Raw genomic sequence first — 16139 nt, 5'->3', positions numbered from 1 at the left:
TTCTTGAATGAAGGCTGTAAGACATCCCGCTACTTCCACTGGGCTGCAGTGTGGAGCAAATAAAGAATCATTTCTCTGTTCATCTTGAATATTAACAAACTAGTCATGAATTGATTCAGCGAGGCTTGTTTTGACACCAATTGATTTATTTGACTTTGAAAGCAGTATTCAGATACTGCATACCCACTGCATAGTTTCAAAAGACATTATACCACATCCTTATCAAAACAGCGTAACCATCTCTGTTGGTATACAAAATGTGCAAGTTCATGTACACAAGATTTTGTGACAAAAATAAAATGACACTCCATAGGTTGGCAAACAGAATAACAGCTCCAGATACTCAAGTTGCAAACAAACTAGTTTATCAAGGCAAATATCTCTTCCAGTTGCCAGTTTTTTTAAGCATAAAACATTTATCTAAAAAATACATTGTTCAAGTTACAATACCGAGGACTTCCTCGTTAGAAAAGGTAACAAACGTATGCTCCCTCAAAAAATTTCAATCATAATGCACCAAGACGCATGGCTCCATGTCTTGCTACAAGAATGATGTATTTCCATGATTCTGGTGCAAGATTAGGTTTTATGCTGATGTCTGGTCCACTCGTATGGACTCATGTTCTAGCCTATCTATCACCCTGCGATGTTTATGAGGCTTGTTCAGCCAAAGCTTCTGACTTGGCATCCACTAGGAAGCTGAGCTCATTGCACAAGGTCTCATGCCGAAAGGCCATTCGGATCTGTGCCACATTTGTTCTACGGATGTCATTTCCCTCTGGTCCATCCTGTAGATAATTCTCACCCAGGAAGTGTTTCTTCTCCTGTGAGATACATTTAAATGTCAGGTTAAACTAGAAAACGTTTAGCTTTTTTGTGTATGAAGGTCATTGAATTTTCCTCAATGTCACCTCAATTTTTGCTTTTCTTTAATGGAAACGAGAGATGAGCTGAAATTATTAGTAAATCATAACCCACAATATTATATTGAAACTGTATGGTGTCTAAGTCATTAAAAAGATTGAAAACAACTGCTTTATAGTCTAGGAGAGAGAGAGAGAGAGAGAGAGTACCTGATGAGACAGACCACTCTGAAGCACACTATTTCTGGCGATCTCACACACATCACATGTGCTCAGTTTCCACAGTTGTGCTGCTATGGCATACTCCTCCATCAAGGCCTCCTAAAGGTACATAACATAAAATCACATCACCTGACTGCTCTAGATAATTGCACTCAAAGTAGATTAATAATCAATTCATTCAGTGCACATTATTTCTAGTAACTGCTCTGCCTGACCTTGGTATAGTGGAACTGTAATGGATCATCTGTGGAGAGAGACACACAGAGGCCCTTTTGCAGGAACTCTCGGAGCGGATTCTTGGAATACTCCAGGAACAGGCTGTTATTGCTGAGTGGAGACATTGCAATGGGCACCTGGGCCAAATAATACAGGTACTGCAGGACAGGACTCTGTATTGAGAAATGGAATAAGAAAAATAGTTAAAATCACAAGATAAGACACCATTGATACTATTAACTGAAATCTGAGGAGTTGTTGCAAGTTTATAAATTACTTTATTTTTTAAAGCTTAGTTCAAATGTGTTCTATGAATAAACAGTGCTCATAAACAGCTGTTGAGATAACATTCTCAATTGAAACAAGTACAGGCTTGGAAAAGGAAACGATGCTCTTTATTTCACAGCTTAACAAGCTAATTGTGTGTTATTTGGTGGATACTGAAACTGCAGTGTTGTGTGGTTTGATGTGCACACGGTCCTCTTTGGCACTAACCTTCTTCAGATTGAGTCCATGAGAGATGTTGTCAGCTGTGAGGAAGGCTGATACCAGATGGGTGATGGATCCAGCCTCGCCACAGTGAGGACGGAACTGGAAGGTATTAAGACCACGTTCTCTGAAAACAACAACAACAAAAATAGCATATTCAGCTATTAAATGGTTTGTGACTTCAGTTATAAAGCAATTTAAGGAGATTTGAGGAGATTAGCTTGTCTATAAATTTGTTATGTGCTGACAATGGATTTTAATGCTGAAATCAGCTTGATCTTAATAGCGACTTACTTTCGTAGGTTGTTGAGGACCATGATGTTGGCATACATGTGGAAGAGGTAGTAAGTGTATGGTGGGTTTTCCTCCATGGTCCACTCCTCAGGTTTTGGACTCTTATAGCTGAACATGTGATCACTGTGTTTGGACTCATCATCTACACTGTCAAACCCTGTCACCTGCAGAAAAAACAGTGAAAGCTTTGCTGAAATCTATCCTCTGACATTTTTGCCTTTAATTTCCTTAAGGCTTGTGGCTTGTGACTGATCAGGCTTTTCAGATATAGACTTCAGTGGAACCACATAAATGTTTTCTGTTTGTTTTTGTGATTTTATTGTGCGTGACAAATTTGAATTAAGTCACAGTCCTCTGAGGACCTTGTTAAGAAGGCATCTGGCATGAGAGCTTGATGTAAAATGACTGTTTTGTGTTTAAGCTGTTAATTGCACTATTGGTTATTAAATTGTTCTTATGTGGCATGATCCTGCTCTGACTGGTCTTTCCAGCTGTGATGAATCACTTACATATTTCAGGAAGACATGCGTTTCTTTGTGTTTCTGAGGGTTAACAGTGGCCTGAAACAGTGGGAGGAAGATGTTTTCAAGCATCTTGGCGAAGTTGGGAATAATCTTCTTTGATCTGAAAATATCACTAAAAACAAAGTACACAATTTTTAATAAATGTATTTTTTTATATAGAAGTTACACACACACACACACACTTTATATATTTATATATTTTTTTTTGTTCACTATTTTATTATTATTGAAAATATATGACATAATATTTATTTTATATGTTTAATTTGAATTTTTTATTTGAAATTGGTGTAATGTTAAGTTGCCATAGAGAATGACTTACTAGATCCTGGGCACCTGTATGATCCATCTCATGTTAGGGGAGTGCAACTTTTGATTGATAAACCATTTGGACAGGCTTTCCCATTCTTCAGGGGCTCGGCCATAAATTGAGAGACGGGGTTCTGCGTGCTGATATTTACTCTCCTCCAGTTCATGAGCAACCTCCTGCGCAGGACAGAAACAATTTCACTGTTTCCTGCTTAAGAACATAATCTGGACACTCTGACAGCATTAGTTTATTTAAGCTTATGCAGTAGCTGCTAAATCAGCATGAGAGTTGATCAGTTTTACCTTGATGAGACGTGCGAAATATTCTCCATTGATGTAGTTATCGCTTTTGATGTAGATCTCTCTGAGCTCACTAGCACCTACTGGGTTGTATTTGGAATTGAATTTATCAAAGCGATGAAAGGTTTGTCTGCCCTGTAACAAACAATATTCCAGTTCCTTAATTACAGATCTATTCTGCATGACAGCGTCGATAAATTAAGTCCTGAGGTCATTTGAAATACATACCGCGTGTACATCCAATGAATCTACTGTGAGGTCATATGGGTCCATTTTTAGATTGTCAAACACCTGCTTGAGGGTGAACTTCTTTCCGTTCTTCTCCAGCACCACTCGGTGTGCCTCTGTCTTATAGGTGTCCTGGATGAACTTCAGTAGATGCTTCTGGTTCATGCAGGCAGCTGCGTGAATGTGCGTATCAACCTGAGTATTCACAATTATGTATATTTAGAAGAGAAAACGATCATTATCCATTAAGTAGTGTAAACACGAATACATTTGAAATACCTTTCTGACATTGTAGAAGTCTCTGTGAGGAACACATTTCAGTTCCTTTAACTCTGCCATCTCATTCAGCATTTCATGAAGCTGGAACTTAGACATCAGGAAGTTAAGCCTTCTGTGACAATAGGTCTTCCTATAAAACAAAAAAAAAAGTTTCAATAATATACGTCCTTTTTTGTTTATTATCACCTGTCATGTTTAGTATTTAGCAACACATGCAAGCAGTGTTATCATTTTAGAGACTATTGTCTTAAAGTAATAGTTCACCCAAAAATGACAATTTACTGAAAAGGCCATAAAAGATATAAAGGTAGAATTGTTTCTTTATCAGAACAGAACAGGAACCAATATTATAGAATACATAGACTTATATTTTGGCCAGAAGGGTTTAAATGCCTTAATGATGGATTTATTCCTTACAGACACATAATTTTTGCTTCACAAGACACTAATTGATGGACTGAATCATCTTGGATGGCCTAAGGGCGAGTACATTTTCAGTAAATTTCCATTTTTGGGTGGACCATTCCTTTAAGTTAAGGGGTTGAGATGGATTTGTTTGCAGAGGAGAAATATAACATAACCAAACTCACGTTGGTCCGTCTGCAATCATGGCAAGGACGTGGCTCATGTCAATAGCAAAGGTTTCCAAATCAGGATATGGCAAGCTCCGTGGCTGATCCTGTTTTAAGGCGTCTTCATTATTATAGACGTATATGATTCCGTCTTTCATCTTTAGGGAGTAGTTCAGATTCTGTGGAAGGTCTTCCATGCTGTAGGGATCCTCACCCTCTCTTGGAACAGGGCAGCTTTCTGTTAGCATGGAGATAAAGCACAAAGGTAACTTTTAGATCTGATGAATACTAATGTCATGTTATATTTATGCCATGCCATGAATAGAAACATGTCTTGTTTTTTTTATAGTATCGGTTTCCAAACCTTAATAACAAGCTACAGTTTTTGAGATAGAATATTAAAGATTTAGTCCAGTAATTAAACACTTATGTTTTCCCATAGCGATGTCGTTATAGGGCTTAGAACAGGTAATTGTGTATTATTGCTGCATGAACTGTTGCCAACTAGGACATACCTGGCAGCACTTCTTCCTCCTCGCTCCATTTCTCATTATTGGCACTCCTTAAAAACCTGGCTGTGATCCTGGGAAAGCGGTGATATGCCAGCCGTGAATATTTTTCTCTGATGAAGAGTGCTTTCAGCAGGGTTTTTGCTGCTTGCTCATAGTCCTCGACTGTTATCTGTCAGAGGTGATCATAGATTAATTCATTTAGTAAACTGCACCACCTAGTTCACTACTGTTCAAAAGTGTGGGGTTGGTTAAAAATGTTTTTAATGTTTTTGAAAGAAGTATCTTATGCTGCATTTAATTGATCATAAATACAGTAAAAAGAGTAATGTAAAATAATATTACAATTTAAAATAACTTTTCTAATTATTTAAAACTGTCATTTGTTACTGTGATGCAGGTTTTATATCCCTCTATAATATTTATTATAAGTTGAAAGTTTTGTAGCTTGCAGGTCATATCTTGTTTTTTTATATGCCAGTGTACTTTTAAAATTGACAGATGTGGACACATACAAGACAGTCATGCTCCATCATATGAGAGATATCCAGTAATCAAACATTAATCATTATGTCATGGATCCTCACTCACAATGCTTTCTTTTTCTAATTTAATCTACTAATCTACCACCACATCCAGAGTATTTGATTTTGAAACCACACCTCTACTGGTCATGCAAATCATAACTGAACTGGTGACTGAACTAAATGAAATAATTAACTCATAACTGTTCACATTAAATGCCCAGCCCTGTTTATTCACTTCCTTGAACTACCCTTTATATATAGACCATATACATGATATATATATATAAAATAATTAGCCTCTTACCCCTGCACAGTAGTCTCCACTGATGGTGACCCTCTGGAACTCTGGGATATTGATTGGTGGAGGGCCTATAGGTGAGGACGGGGTCAGCAGGGGTGAAATCACAGACACTACCCAGTCAGGAGCAACTGATTGCAATGATATTGACTGGGATCGCATCAGCTTGAAACTCTGCTTTCTAAAATGGGGCATACATGTATTTAAAATACATACTGAATACCTCATTAACGCAAATCACTGATTGGTTCTGCAGCCTGGACAATATTTAAGCTCACTGACCTCTTGACAGATTCCTCTGACCTCTGCTCCGCTATCTCTTTACGTAGCTCCCACTCCTTAGCCTGATGCAAGCCAATGGGACAGTCCTCAGGGACGGTGAACATGGACAAGGTGTTTTTAGAGTCTTCTTCCTTCAGAGCTGAAGCGTACACCTTCTCGGCCAAGAGTCGCACACTCTCATCCACCTCGTGGAGAGAGATCTTCGTGAACTGACGTGACATTTCTGCAAGGAGTGGGGTCAATAAAAAGATTCTATTATTAGTCAATGTTAATGATCAGGTATCTAGTAACAGCTTATGTACATTTATTCAAAGAATACTCTGGGCTGTACCATTTTTTCGTCAGCTTCTCAATCTCAAATCCAAGCCTGTATCTATTCCACAAAATCCCTTACCATGGTCAAACGAGTCTGTTTGTGCTAGGCGAATAAGCGTAAAGAGCTGAGTTGCCAACATCTTGCCAAGACTTAAACAACTAGACTCTTACTTTGTAATTAATAGCACGTCACTATTTGTTTAATTTGTAATATTTTGGATACGAAATTAATGGCTGTATTTTGCCATAATATAAAACCATTACTGAAAATGGTAAAGTAAGTCAATTTAATGTGGCAATGTAATATTTACATGCACGTGTCATGGCAGTTTTGCAACTGCACAAATCATGGTTATAAACACGTCTTCAAGTATCTGTCCACACAGTTCAGGTTTCACTCTGCATCCTGTGCCTTGGTCTTAGTCAGGTATCTGTGAGGTTGTCCTGAGGTCAGTCACTAGATTCCCAAAGTGTCAGGCCAGTTGTTGTTGTGTCCTCTGGCAGCAAACTGCACATGGTGCACAGTAAGCACGGCATACACCTTCATTTACTTAGTAGGAAATCAAAAATCATGGGAAAAGAACCAATGAAAGATTAACTAATGCAATGTTCACCATAATACTTAAATGTTTGTGCTCTAACCAAGCAATATTATCATGAGCATGTTAAGTATTACATCGTTGTTCTTTCATATATCAGAAGGCTTGAACAATCATCACTGTCAAGAAGTGCAACTACGTGATTTAGTTTTAAATGCAACATCAGTTTTTTATTTACAGGTTTATACAGTGAGTAGAAAATATTCTCTCAATTTTAAACAAAGTAAATATTAAGTGACAACTTAAAAGTTTATCTTAGAATATTTATCTATAATAATGTAAACAACATGTTGACTCAGTAATATGATGCTTAATATAATATAACCCAGTATAAAGGAGTTTTTATTACATAACTACCATTATACAATTTAATAAATATAAGAAATACTAGATTTGGGGGTTCTTGGCATCAAAAACTTTGGAAAGCCTGTCATGCAAGAGGCTTTAATATTGGATAAATTATATATGTATTAAAAATTTTACATTCATTTTCTCTAACATAATGTTTCACAAATAATGATTTTAGGCCTTGTCCGTTTTTTCTTTTTCTGTTTTTCTCACATGCTCTTTATGCCACTAGTAAGAGAGTGACAATTACAACCTCAACACACTTCTTCCATTCACACACAGACTCCCTGAGCTTTCATAACCTCATTTACAACCTATCAGTTCCCATGTCTTGGCCACCTTTCTATTTCTCATTTCACATTATATATGCTTAAAGCAGGTCGGTCACATCCTATAAACAGTTTTAATGGCTGACAGGGTTATGGAGTCAACTGTTGATTCCTATGTTGACATGTAACTGGATATTCCACTGCAGTGTCAACAGTCCGCAAGCCTTCATATAGAAGCTTGACAAGCCTGTGAGACAGTTGATTCCAGCCTACTCCCAGCCCTGCCCATCTAGGAAACCTAGATACCAGACGTCACTTTCACCACACTTCTAGAACAACTGTGCCTTTCCCATGAAAGTAGAGCCCTCTTAATATACTGAATTAATCATATATAGTATACAGAGAGATAAAGAGTGAGAACATACAGTATCTTACAACATATTGCGTAAATAATATTTATACGCATGTATATATGCATTTATAACATTTGTACGTTCTAATTTGACAATCACTTAAATACAAACCTATTCATAGTAAACAAAACCATTTTGACAGTCACTCATTTATTTTAACCCATTGAAAATACACATTCTGTCAAACAATTGTGCTAATGTTGAGCTATTGTTTAACACCATGTCAACATGTTGACTTTCTATTGAAGAAAAGTTTGTCACAGTTTATCCCTTACTTCAGTTTGACCTTTTCAAAATCAAATCATTTGACTGTCCCTGACCTTTCTTATTCTGCTTGAGCAGCCCTATTGTACCAAATGTTGGAATATACACTTTCTCTTACCTTCAGCACCTATTTTTTCCATGGTTTTACTGAATCTCTGTGTATGGACTTTCTCTTCCTGTTACTTTCTAACTGTGGTCTTCAGTTCTAGGTCTTGTTCGTCTATCAGGCGGCTTCAGTGTTTTCCAGTCTGGAGTATCCCGCACTCCCCTATTTAAAGCGTTTGACAGCATTGTGTCAGCAAAGAGCTTGGCTGGACATCACAACAAGCTGTAAGCTGAACCTGAGGTCCTTCTAAATGCTGGCAGGTTCTGGTTATGTCAGGGTAATTTCCCACCCCTCCGTGTTTTTATAAGAGAATAACATTGACTTGGCCTTGGCTCACTCATGTTCCAGAAACATTACTTAACTTTTAAAGTAAAGTTGGCTATGCTATGGCTTAACATATACTGTACAATGTACACTACATGGCATTAAAAGCCATGTTTACACTCCCAAGCTTAACCTTAGCAACCTGTCATGTATAACATCTCAACCTGATTTTAGGTCAGCCCACACCAACTACACCCTACCCTGCACAGGTAACCAGAATCACAGGTTACTCCTTTTTAAGGCAACATAACTCATATGCCGCCAGTATACTGTAAGTGCATTATTATTAGTAAGCTTCTGGAAAGCACAAGCTGACACGCACACGGCCCAAAGGAATACTCTGTTCCAAACAGCATCCCGTAACATCGTAATCCGTCTTCATATACCCCCATGGCTGAAGTTACACTCACTTTGTTTTCCTGGATCTTGAAATGATCATGGAAGAACACAAGGCTCAAAGTAAATGAGCAAAACATTCTCAAAACACTAATTCAGTACACAGTGAGAATATTTATTTACCTGCAGCTTTGAGAAGATCAGGCTACCACGCAGTTGTCTCCAACAGAGTACAGGGGGTGACTAACAGAATAGCTATTTTCATTTGCACCTATTAAAACTGTGTCTCCTCCGACCTTTCCTTATTTGTTGTGAAACAATTGGGAGAAGCTAAACTCCTCCCTGCAGCGTAGCACTGGCTCCATACCTGCCCTTCCCACCGAGCCTCTGCCCCCTCCACTTACCTCACATTTCTCTGTCTGAATAACTTTCTTTCTATACCATCTCAAAGACAGAAGATAGTTGCTTTCATTTTAATATACAAGTCCTGCCTACTTTGTGCCATACATTCACGGTATGCATCTTGTTTTGCAGCATTTGATTAAGTTGTCTTTACTTTCACAGAATCAAAGCATGCAAACCATTAAATTGCAATAAAATAATTCTCATAGGGCTCTATTAAACACCAAATAATTAATGTATTCAAACTGAATGCATGTCATTGGTGTAATTTAAATAACTTTCTTTGCATTTAAAATGCAAACAAAACATTTTGTAAAACAAAAAAACAAAAAAATGGAGGGTTGCACAAGTCATCGACACTTAGCATGAGGTTAGTGCTTCATTGCGAAAAGGCTATTTATAGAATCATGCAATGCACTTTTGATAGAGCACTTTATGACATGCTTGCAAAGAATGTTGAGGACACATTGCCATGCTATGTTTTAAACCTACTTTGACTGAGTGACAACACCAGATAATATGTCTGCAGGCCACCTTTTAAGAGTTTGTACTAGTGGAGCTGCACACCGGCCTCTTACAAGTAAACATGCAGTGTTCAGACAGAAGTTTATCATACTATGTCAAACTTACCCCTCCCTAAGCTCGGCGTCGATTGTTGCTTGGATAGAGTTCCTTTTCTGCTCATTTTGTACAGTGTAGTAGATGCGACACGATCTATAGTATAACCAGAGAGACCAGATGTTCTTAAAATACATTGCAGGAATATTCATAGTCTCATAGTATATATCCATAGTGTTAGGAGAAAATTTTTAGCTTGAATGCAATGTAAATCGCTCTGGATAAAAGCATCTGCTAATTGCATACATTTTATTTTTATTATTATTTTATTTTATTTTTTGTAAAAACACCATGATGAATGTATGTGTTACTTTGTAAGAATACATCGACATGGGCTGTTTACCGCTCAGTGAGATGAAGATGGCTAACAGCCAGTATTGAAAAACAGGAAAAGGAAACTGGTAAGAACTAACAATCTAGGACACTATTATTACAACGTCAGATACAAAAGCAAAACACATGAATTATTGTTACAGCACATATGCTAGAGTACATTTTACTGGTGTTTTGGTGTAAAACAGTTCCCACTGAACGCTTATCTACAAGAACACAGTTCTGCAGTTGTGAATAAGGAAATGCAACATTTAAATAATGCTACCACCCCTGATAAAACTGTGCAGTGTTTAATCCATGCATGTTAAAGATTAATCCATTTTACAAAAGGAGATCTGTTAAAAATTTTAAACAGAGTAGGATTATGTCATGGTTTAAGATTGAAGAAAAAGAGCGTGGAATGAAGCATGAGCCCACAACAGGTTCAGACCTGCAGGAGATGATTGAAAAGAGGCCACAGGTTACAAGCACTTCCAGCTGTAGTAACAAAACAGCCAAGGGGTTAGTAAATAGTTTTAAAAGAGATATTTACCAAATCACCTTAAATGTTCAGAGCTATGTAGTTGTATTTTTCTCCCTGCAGTCTTGCGGTCTCTCTGTGCGTGTAACTGTCCCCTGTGACAGTCCGCTGTGCTCTGTAGTGCAACACTCACTGGGTGTGAAGATATGCATCAAGGCTCTAACAAGCTGCTTCTCCAAGTGAAAAAATGTCACAGCATTTAACTCTTTCAGTGCTGGAGGTGGAAACTTTGTTTTTATGAGACTTGAATCTTGTCTGGTGAGCTTTTCTGGGAATTTCATTTCTCTGAAACTTTCATTGTGTGCCGCATATCTCCGCAGAAAGACTTTTGACGTCGTTGTACCGTAAATTTGCATAAGAAAACAAAAATGAGCGCACAAAAGGCCACATTTTGGTTGTTATTCACTGTATAAACATACACCTGCCATTCTTATTGGTCTGAGCAGAGAACTGGCACTGAGAAGAACTAGAAAGCTAATTGATGCTAGCTTTCACACAGGCACACGTTTTTGCGCTCAACGTTACCACTTTGAAAATTTTATCCATATAAAAATATACACGGACGTCACTGACTGCTGCTCGCGTGCACGAGCACCGCGTTTTTAAGTCGCTGTATTAAACAATGTGAACTTCAACTTCTAGCTCATCTCGAAACCAATTAATTCATCTTATTGAGAGTGTACATTAATTAAAATGTATTTGTATAAGTAGGCTATAATTCTTTTAAATGTAACTTTTCTTTCAATTAGAAAAAATATGGAAATGTCTGTTTTGCTTATCTCCCCAACTCCAGATGAACGTTTCGCAAGACTGCCTTTTTATCTGAAGGTTAAATGACAGTTGCATTATTACCTTATCTTTTCTTTGCTTATGATTTTATCAGTGCTCTTCGTTTTGTTAGGCTACTTTCTATTTCTAAAACTTGAACGTAATGGCATGTTGCTTTATCCAGCGTGTATAATAATTGAAGGGGAAGTGCGCCCTCTCGTGGTGTAGTTTCTCATGCTAGATGACACAAAAGGTATTTATTTGTTTATTTATTACATTCAAGGTACAGAACTGAAATCTGCCATGCAAATAACACAGACAATTTTTCCTCACTCTTGCTTGAGTTTAATTGATTATTAATTAACAGGTGTCACATTATTGAATGATTCATGTGGAAAAAATGCTTTCCATTATAGCGATATGAACTTGATAAACATCTTATTTCAAAATAAACTATGGATGCCCTTTTTCTGTATACAATAGTTTCTTAAGAATACATGTACAGTATGTAGGGTAGATATAAATATATGAACTTTTAACATACATAATTTTTTTGTATGTTAAAACAATAACACAATAAAAGTACACAATACTTATTCACAATAAAAGACTACATAACATATTAAAGTGAAATATTGCACGGCTCCCACAGAATATATAAATCAGTCTTCAAGTATATGGATGTCCTTAAGGACGGCAAAAATCATTTCTTTCATACAGAATTTTCTCTCTGTTCTTCATCATTGGTCCTCCAGGGCAAATAGCTTTAAGTCATAAAAGTTAGTTATTTTTCCTCTTGCTATTCTCTCTGCTCTTTAATTGGTTCCTTCATTCCACCAGCAGAGGGCGCATCAGTGCTGGAGAAGACACAGAGTCAAGTCCCAAAGCTCCATTAGAATGTCAAGAATGCTAAACACATGCATTGATTACCAATTTCCTGTCATATTGCCTTAGACCCACACATTCATGTATATATATATATATATCCTAACTGATTGCACTTCTTTTTTCCACAACCACTTTAAGTGACCTGAATCCTTCAGTCCAACCCATAAGGCAGAGGATGGAGAGAGGGATGCTCCAGTTGCTCCTTTGTGCCTGAAGAGAGCACACTTACGTTCAGCAAAGGAAGTATCAGAAGTATCTCAGTAGACCAAGCAAATGAACACCAAAGGCTCAGGACAAACCGCAGAGGTGTTCACGGGGTGTTCTTTAATCCCCTTTGTGGATGGATTGTGGAAAGTTAGTGCAAGAAGGTTTGATGGGAACTAACGTCTCCGCCGCCGTCCGTAACCCTTGGAGCTGATCTTTTCGGTGGGGGCGTTGTTCGTCTTTGTGTTGATTAAATTCAGCAGGTGGGCCAGTTCATGCACTGAGCAGGTGGACAGAACACATCCCGCTCTTTCCACTCTCTTGACCGAGTAGGCTGGATCTGTCCGCTTTAGCCTCACACTCCTGGAGAGAAACAGAAAGCAATTAGTTTTACTTTCCCTGCCAGTAACCAGCTAAAAGAGAATGTTCTCAGAACATTCTGGGAAGGTTCTCTTAAAGTTATGAACAAACATTCTTCCAATTACGATTATAGAATTTTAATTCAAAGTTATCTGGTCTTTAAAAATATGCACAAAAGCAGTATTTATGCAATATTCATGGAATGTTTTTTTCTGAAACGTTCATCTAACGTTCATCTAAAAACTGGAATGTCTGGAGTGTTAACTTTGTTTAACCAACAAAAAACATTTTTCAAAGCGGGAATGTTAATGAAACATTCTTAGAACATATTTTGTTTGCTGGATAGTGAATAGTAAGTTTTGCCTTGATATGATTCTGTTCAGTCAAAATGTTTCATACCTGAGCTGTGGTACAAATGACTCAGTATCATTGTTCCTCTGAGTCAGTAAAGCTGCTGAGTCAATCTCACTCCTCTCGGACAAGCTGTGGACATCTCTCCTCACCCTACCTTGAAGCCAAACACTGAGCCTAGCCAATGACAGGAGAAACCCATTAGATTTGATTCACGGTCAGAAAGTCTTGAATAAGAAGACCGGTTGAGCTTACCTTCTCAATCCATCCGTATTTAGAGGTTTTGCGCTCATGATGCTTGGCAGAATTGTGGTCAGCACACACCACAGGAACGCCTTCTGAAGCACTGAGTTCATTGTGAATGGAACCTTTGGAAGAACATGCAGAAATGTTATAAGTCACATAAACTGACGTGATCTTCCTGTTCCAGGTTGACTCCATGCTGGTCACTCATTTATTTTGAAAGTTACACAGAGGTTAGTTTTTGCTCAAATGTGTAATTTCCAAATAGAAAATCTTATACTTTTTGTATAGTCAAGTGCACCATTGGTGCAATGATAAGCACTGGCCAAAAAGTCAAATGTTTTGTTAAACCATTTTTTTTTACCTTGACCTTTAAGGTCACCAAAGTCAAGAATCCACAAATCAGAGTTAACAAACCAAGGACACATACCTGATATTTTCAGTTGGTCTCTGGAATTGACTGCACGCTCGAAAAGTGGTGATGGTGAAGTCTGTATTTTTGTGTATTTCCAAGTAGCGTCCAAATCTTGGTTGGCTAGGGATGAGTATTCAGCTGTGACACTGCTAATGGTCTGAGTTTCACAGAAAAACCTCAGTGCTTTATATACTTCACAGGGGGTGGGAAGGGGCGGGAGCTGTCTTGAGTGATAGCAGCCACATCCCTGTTCTAAACTAGCCAACAACTTTACGTGCCCTGTCTTAAAAGGATGGAATATATAAACCCTCAGAGAAATCATTACTTCAGCATTCCTCTAATATTGTTTTTAATTAGATGACACCATTTGTTTTGGTTCAATTTCATATCTCCTGCATGTCTGCATTCACATGGACAGACAGAAGTGTAGTTGGAAAGATTCATTTACCGGACAAATATGCTTCAGCATCAGCCTTGTAAACATCTGATGACTAACTTCCTGCGAAGCTTCTGGAATGCATATCTCATTTTTTCAAATGATGTTGTCTTTGGGATAATGACTCAAGCCCTCACAGATTCCAGCCACATACACATTTTGTTAGGAATGTGGAATTAATGATTTTACAGCTAACATGACACCAGATGCTTTGCCAAAATAATCTATAAATGGAATATGACCAAATTTGTAGCTGAATGGAGAAAAACAGTAGATAGTAATTATTCCTGTTCAAACATTTTGCTCACCCAAAAAAATTGACTAGGTTCTTCTCTCTCTGAATTGTAACCAGTTCATTTTGCATATTTTTCCATCCATTCCATTCATTATATACATTGTATATACTATGCCATTCAAAATTTGGTGCTTCATTAGATTTTTTTTATAATTTTGAAATAAATTGCTTATATTTACTAAAGCTTATCATTTATTTGATCAAAAATACAGCAGAAATATTAATATTGTGAAGTATTGTTAGAATTCATACTAACTGTTTTAATATATCTTAAAATGTAGGCCTAATTTATTCCTGTGATGGTAAAGCTTAATTTGCAGCATCATTACTCCAGTCTTCAGAGTCACACAATCCTTTAGAAATCATTCTTATACGCTGGTTTGCCCAAGAAACATTTCTTAGTATTATCAGTTATATAAATACAGTTGTGCTGCTAAATATTTTTATGGAAACAATTATACTTTTTTTCAGGATTCTTTAATGAATAGAACATGGCTTTAATCAGTAAGCTCAAAATAAATATTTTGTATCATTATAAATGCCTTTACTATCTTTTAAGGTATCATCGTGGGGGATTTTTTATTTTATTTGAATATATGTATGCAGTATAGTGCATAAACAAATGTACTTTTTTTTTAAAGTGCTACTCTTATACAGATGGGATCTGTTTTAAAAGCACCATTTCAGCACATCAGACACATTAGAATTGCAAATAGGCTGTGTGACTTTGGTAATATTACGTTCATTGTCTCATAAAGCTGCTTGTTTCCGCCAAGTAAAGACAGGCTCAGAAAAGACAACTTCACTCCTACCATTTTCCATTGAGTTCAACAACACCCAATTCTATTATTAAGCCAGAGCAAAGACTCTCCCTCTCATCTTTTTATTTGTAGAAAGTGGAAACAGTGTCAGTTTTTTTAAGATCTGTTCTGGAATGATAAAGCACAATCTGCTGCACTCTGGCTCAGATGTTTCTGGTCGTACAATCTTGGTTTTACTGACAAACTGACTGTCTGAATCTATTTGTGGTCTATCATGCCAGATAAAACTATAGGGGAAGTAGTGAGGGAATGATGTGGTGTGGTGACTAGAGGTAAAAATAATACTGTCTCTTTATGACAGGAAGGAAGCTAGATTAAACCAGAATGGAATTCTAACAACATTAACAACATTGTTACGTCCAAAGCGGACTTCTTTTTGGGGTCACATGTTTTGATGTAAGCATGACAGCTCAGCTGTGATGTATTTCCTTGTCCCAGTAATAGAGCGATTACCTATATGTTTGAGCCACACCCCCATGTGAAAAATACCAGCTGTGAAATGTGGTTGAAGCAGGTTGAAACCAGACTTTGGTTATATATCAGCACATGAGCGATGACTTCAAAAAAATTGAGGGTGTATTCCAAGCAGATGGGGCAAG

General features: G+C 37.4%; 1 protein-coding gene across 4 annotated transcripts; it reads right to left on the bottom strand.

Moving 5' to 3' along the window:
* Positions 1–128: 128 nt before the first annotated feature.
* LOC113061509 (AMP deaminase 3-like) lies at positions 129–10933 on the bottom strand. Of its 4 annotated transcripts, none has more exons than XM_026230665.1 (16): positions 10780–10933; positions 9919–10002; positions 5913–6135; positions 5637–5811; positions 4812–4977; positions 4315–4534; positions 3725–3854; positions 3446–3640; positions 3221–3352; positions 2931–3094; positions 2594–2720; positions 2085–2248; positions 1797–1917; positions 1301–1474; positions 1074–1184; positions 129–824 (listed from the first exon to the last, which is right to left on the bottom strand). In XM_026230665.1, exons 2-16 carry the CDS (start codon positions 9971–9973, stop codon positions 651–653), a joined length of 2331 nt encoding a protein of 776 aa, XP_026086450.1. In that variant the 5' UTR covers positions 9974–10002; positions 10780–10933; the 3' UTR covers positions 129–650. The 4 variants fall into 4 exon arrangements, with proteins under 4 accessions (XP_026086450.1, XP_026086452.1, XP_026086454.1 ...); XM_026230667.1 differs by having other exon boundaries at positions 10772–10907; XM_026230669.1 differs by lacking the exons at positions 9919–10002; positions 10780–10933 and adding an exon at positions 9070–9871.
* Between the last annotated feature and the right edge of the window lie 5206 nt (positions 10934–16139).

Source organism: Carassius auratus, chromosome 43, assembly GCF_003368295.1.
Source record: "Carassius auratus strain Wakin chromosome 43, ASM336829v1, whole genome shotgun sequence".
NCBI classification, from domain to species: domain Eukaryota; kingdom Metazoa; phylum Chordata; class Actinopteri; order Cypriniformes; family Cyprinidae; genus Carassius; species Carassius auratus.
Note: the sequence above shows the minus strand (reverse complement) of the source record. Positions and strands in the feature narration are given on the sequence as shown.

Bases quoted from the DNA above. Each gene is read 5' to 3' on its own strand.
- LOC113061509 (XM_026230665.1), bottom strand. From the start codon at position 9,973: ATGAGCAGAAAAGGAACTCTATCCAAGCAACAATCGACGCCGAGCTTA. The intron at 4,978-5,636 runs GTAAGAGGCTAA...CACCTCTGACAG, and splicing joins GTGGAGACTACTGTGCAGGG to ATAACAGTCGAGGACTATGA. The intron at 3,855-4,314 runs GTGAGTTTGGTT...TTTGTTTTATAG, and splicing joins ATGATTGCAGACGGACCAAC to GAAGACCTATTGTCACAGAA.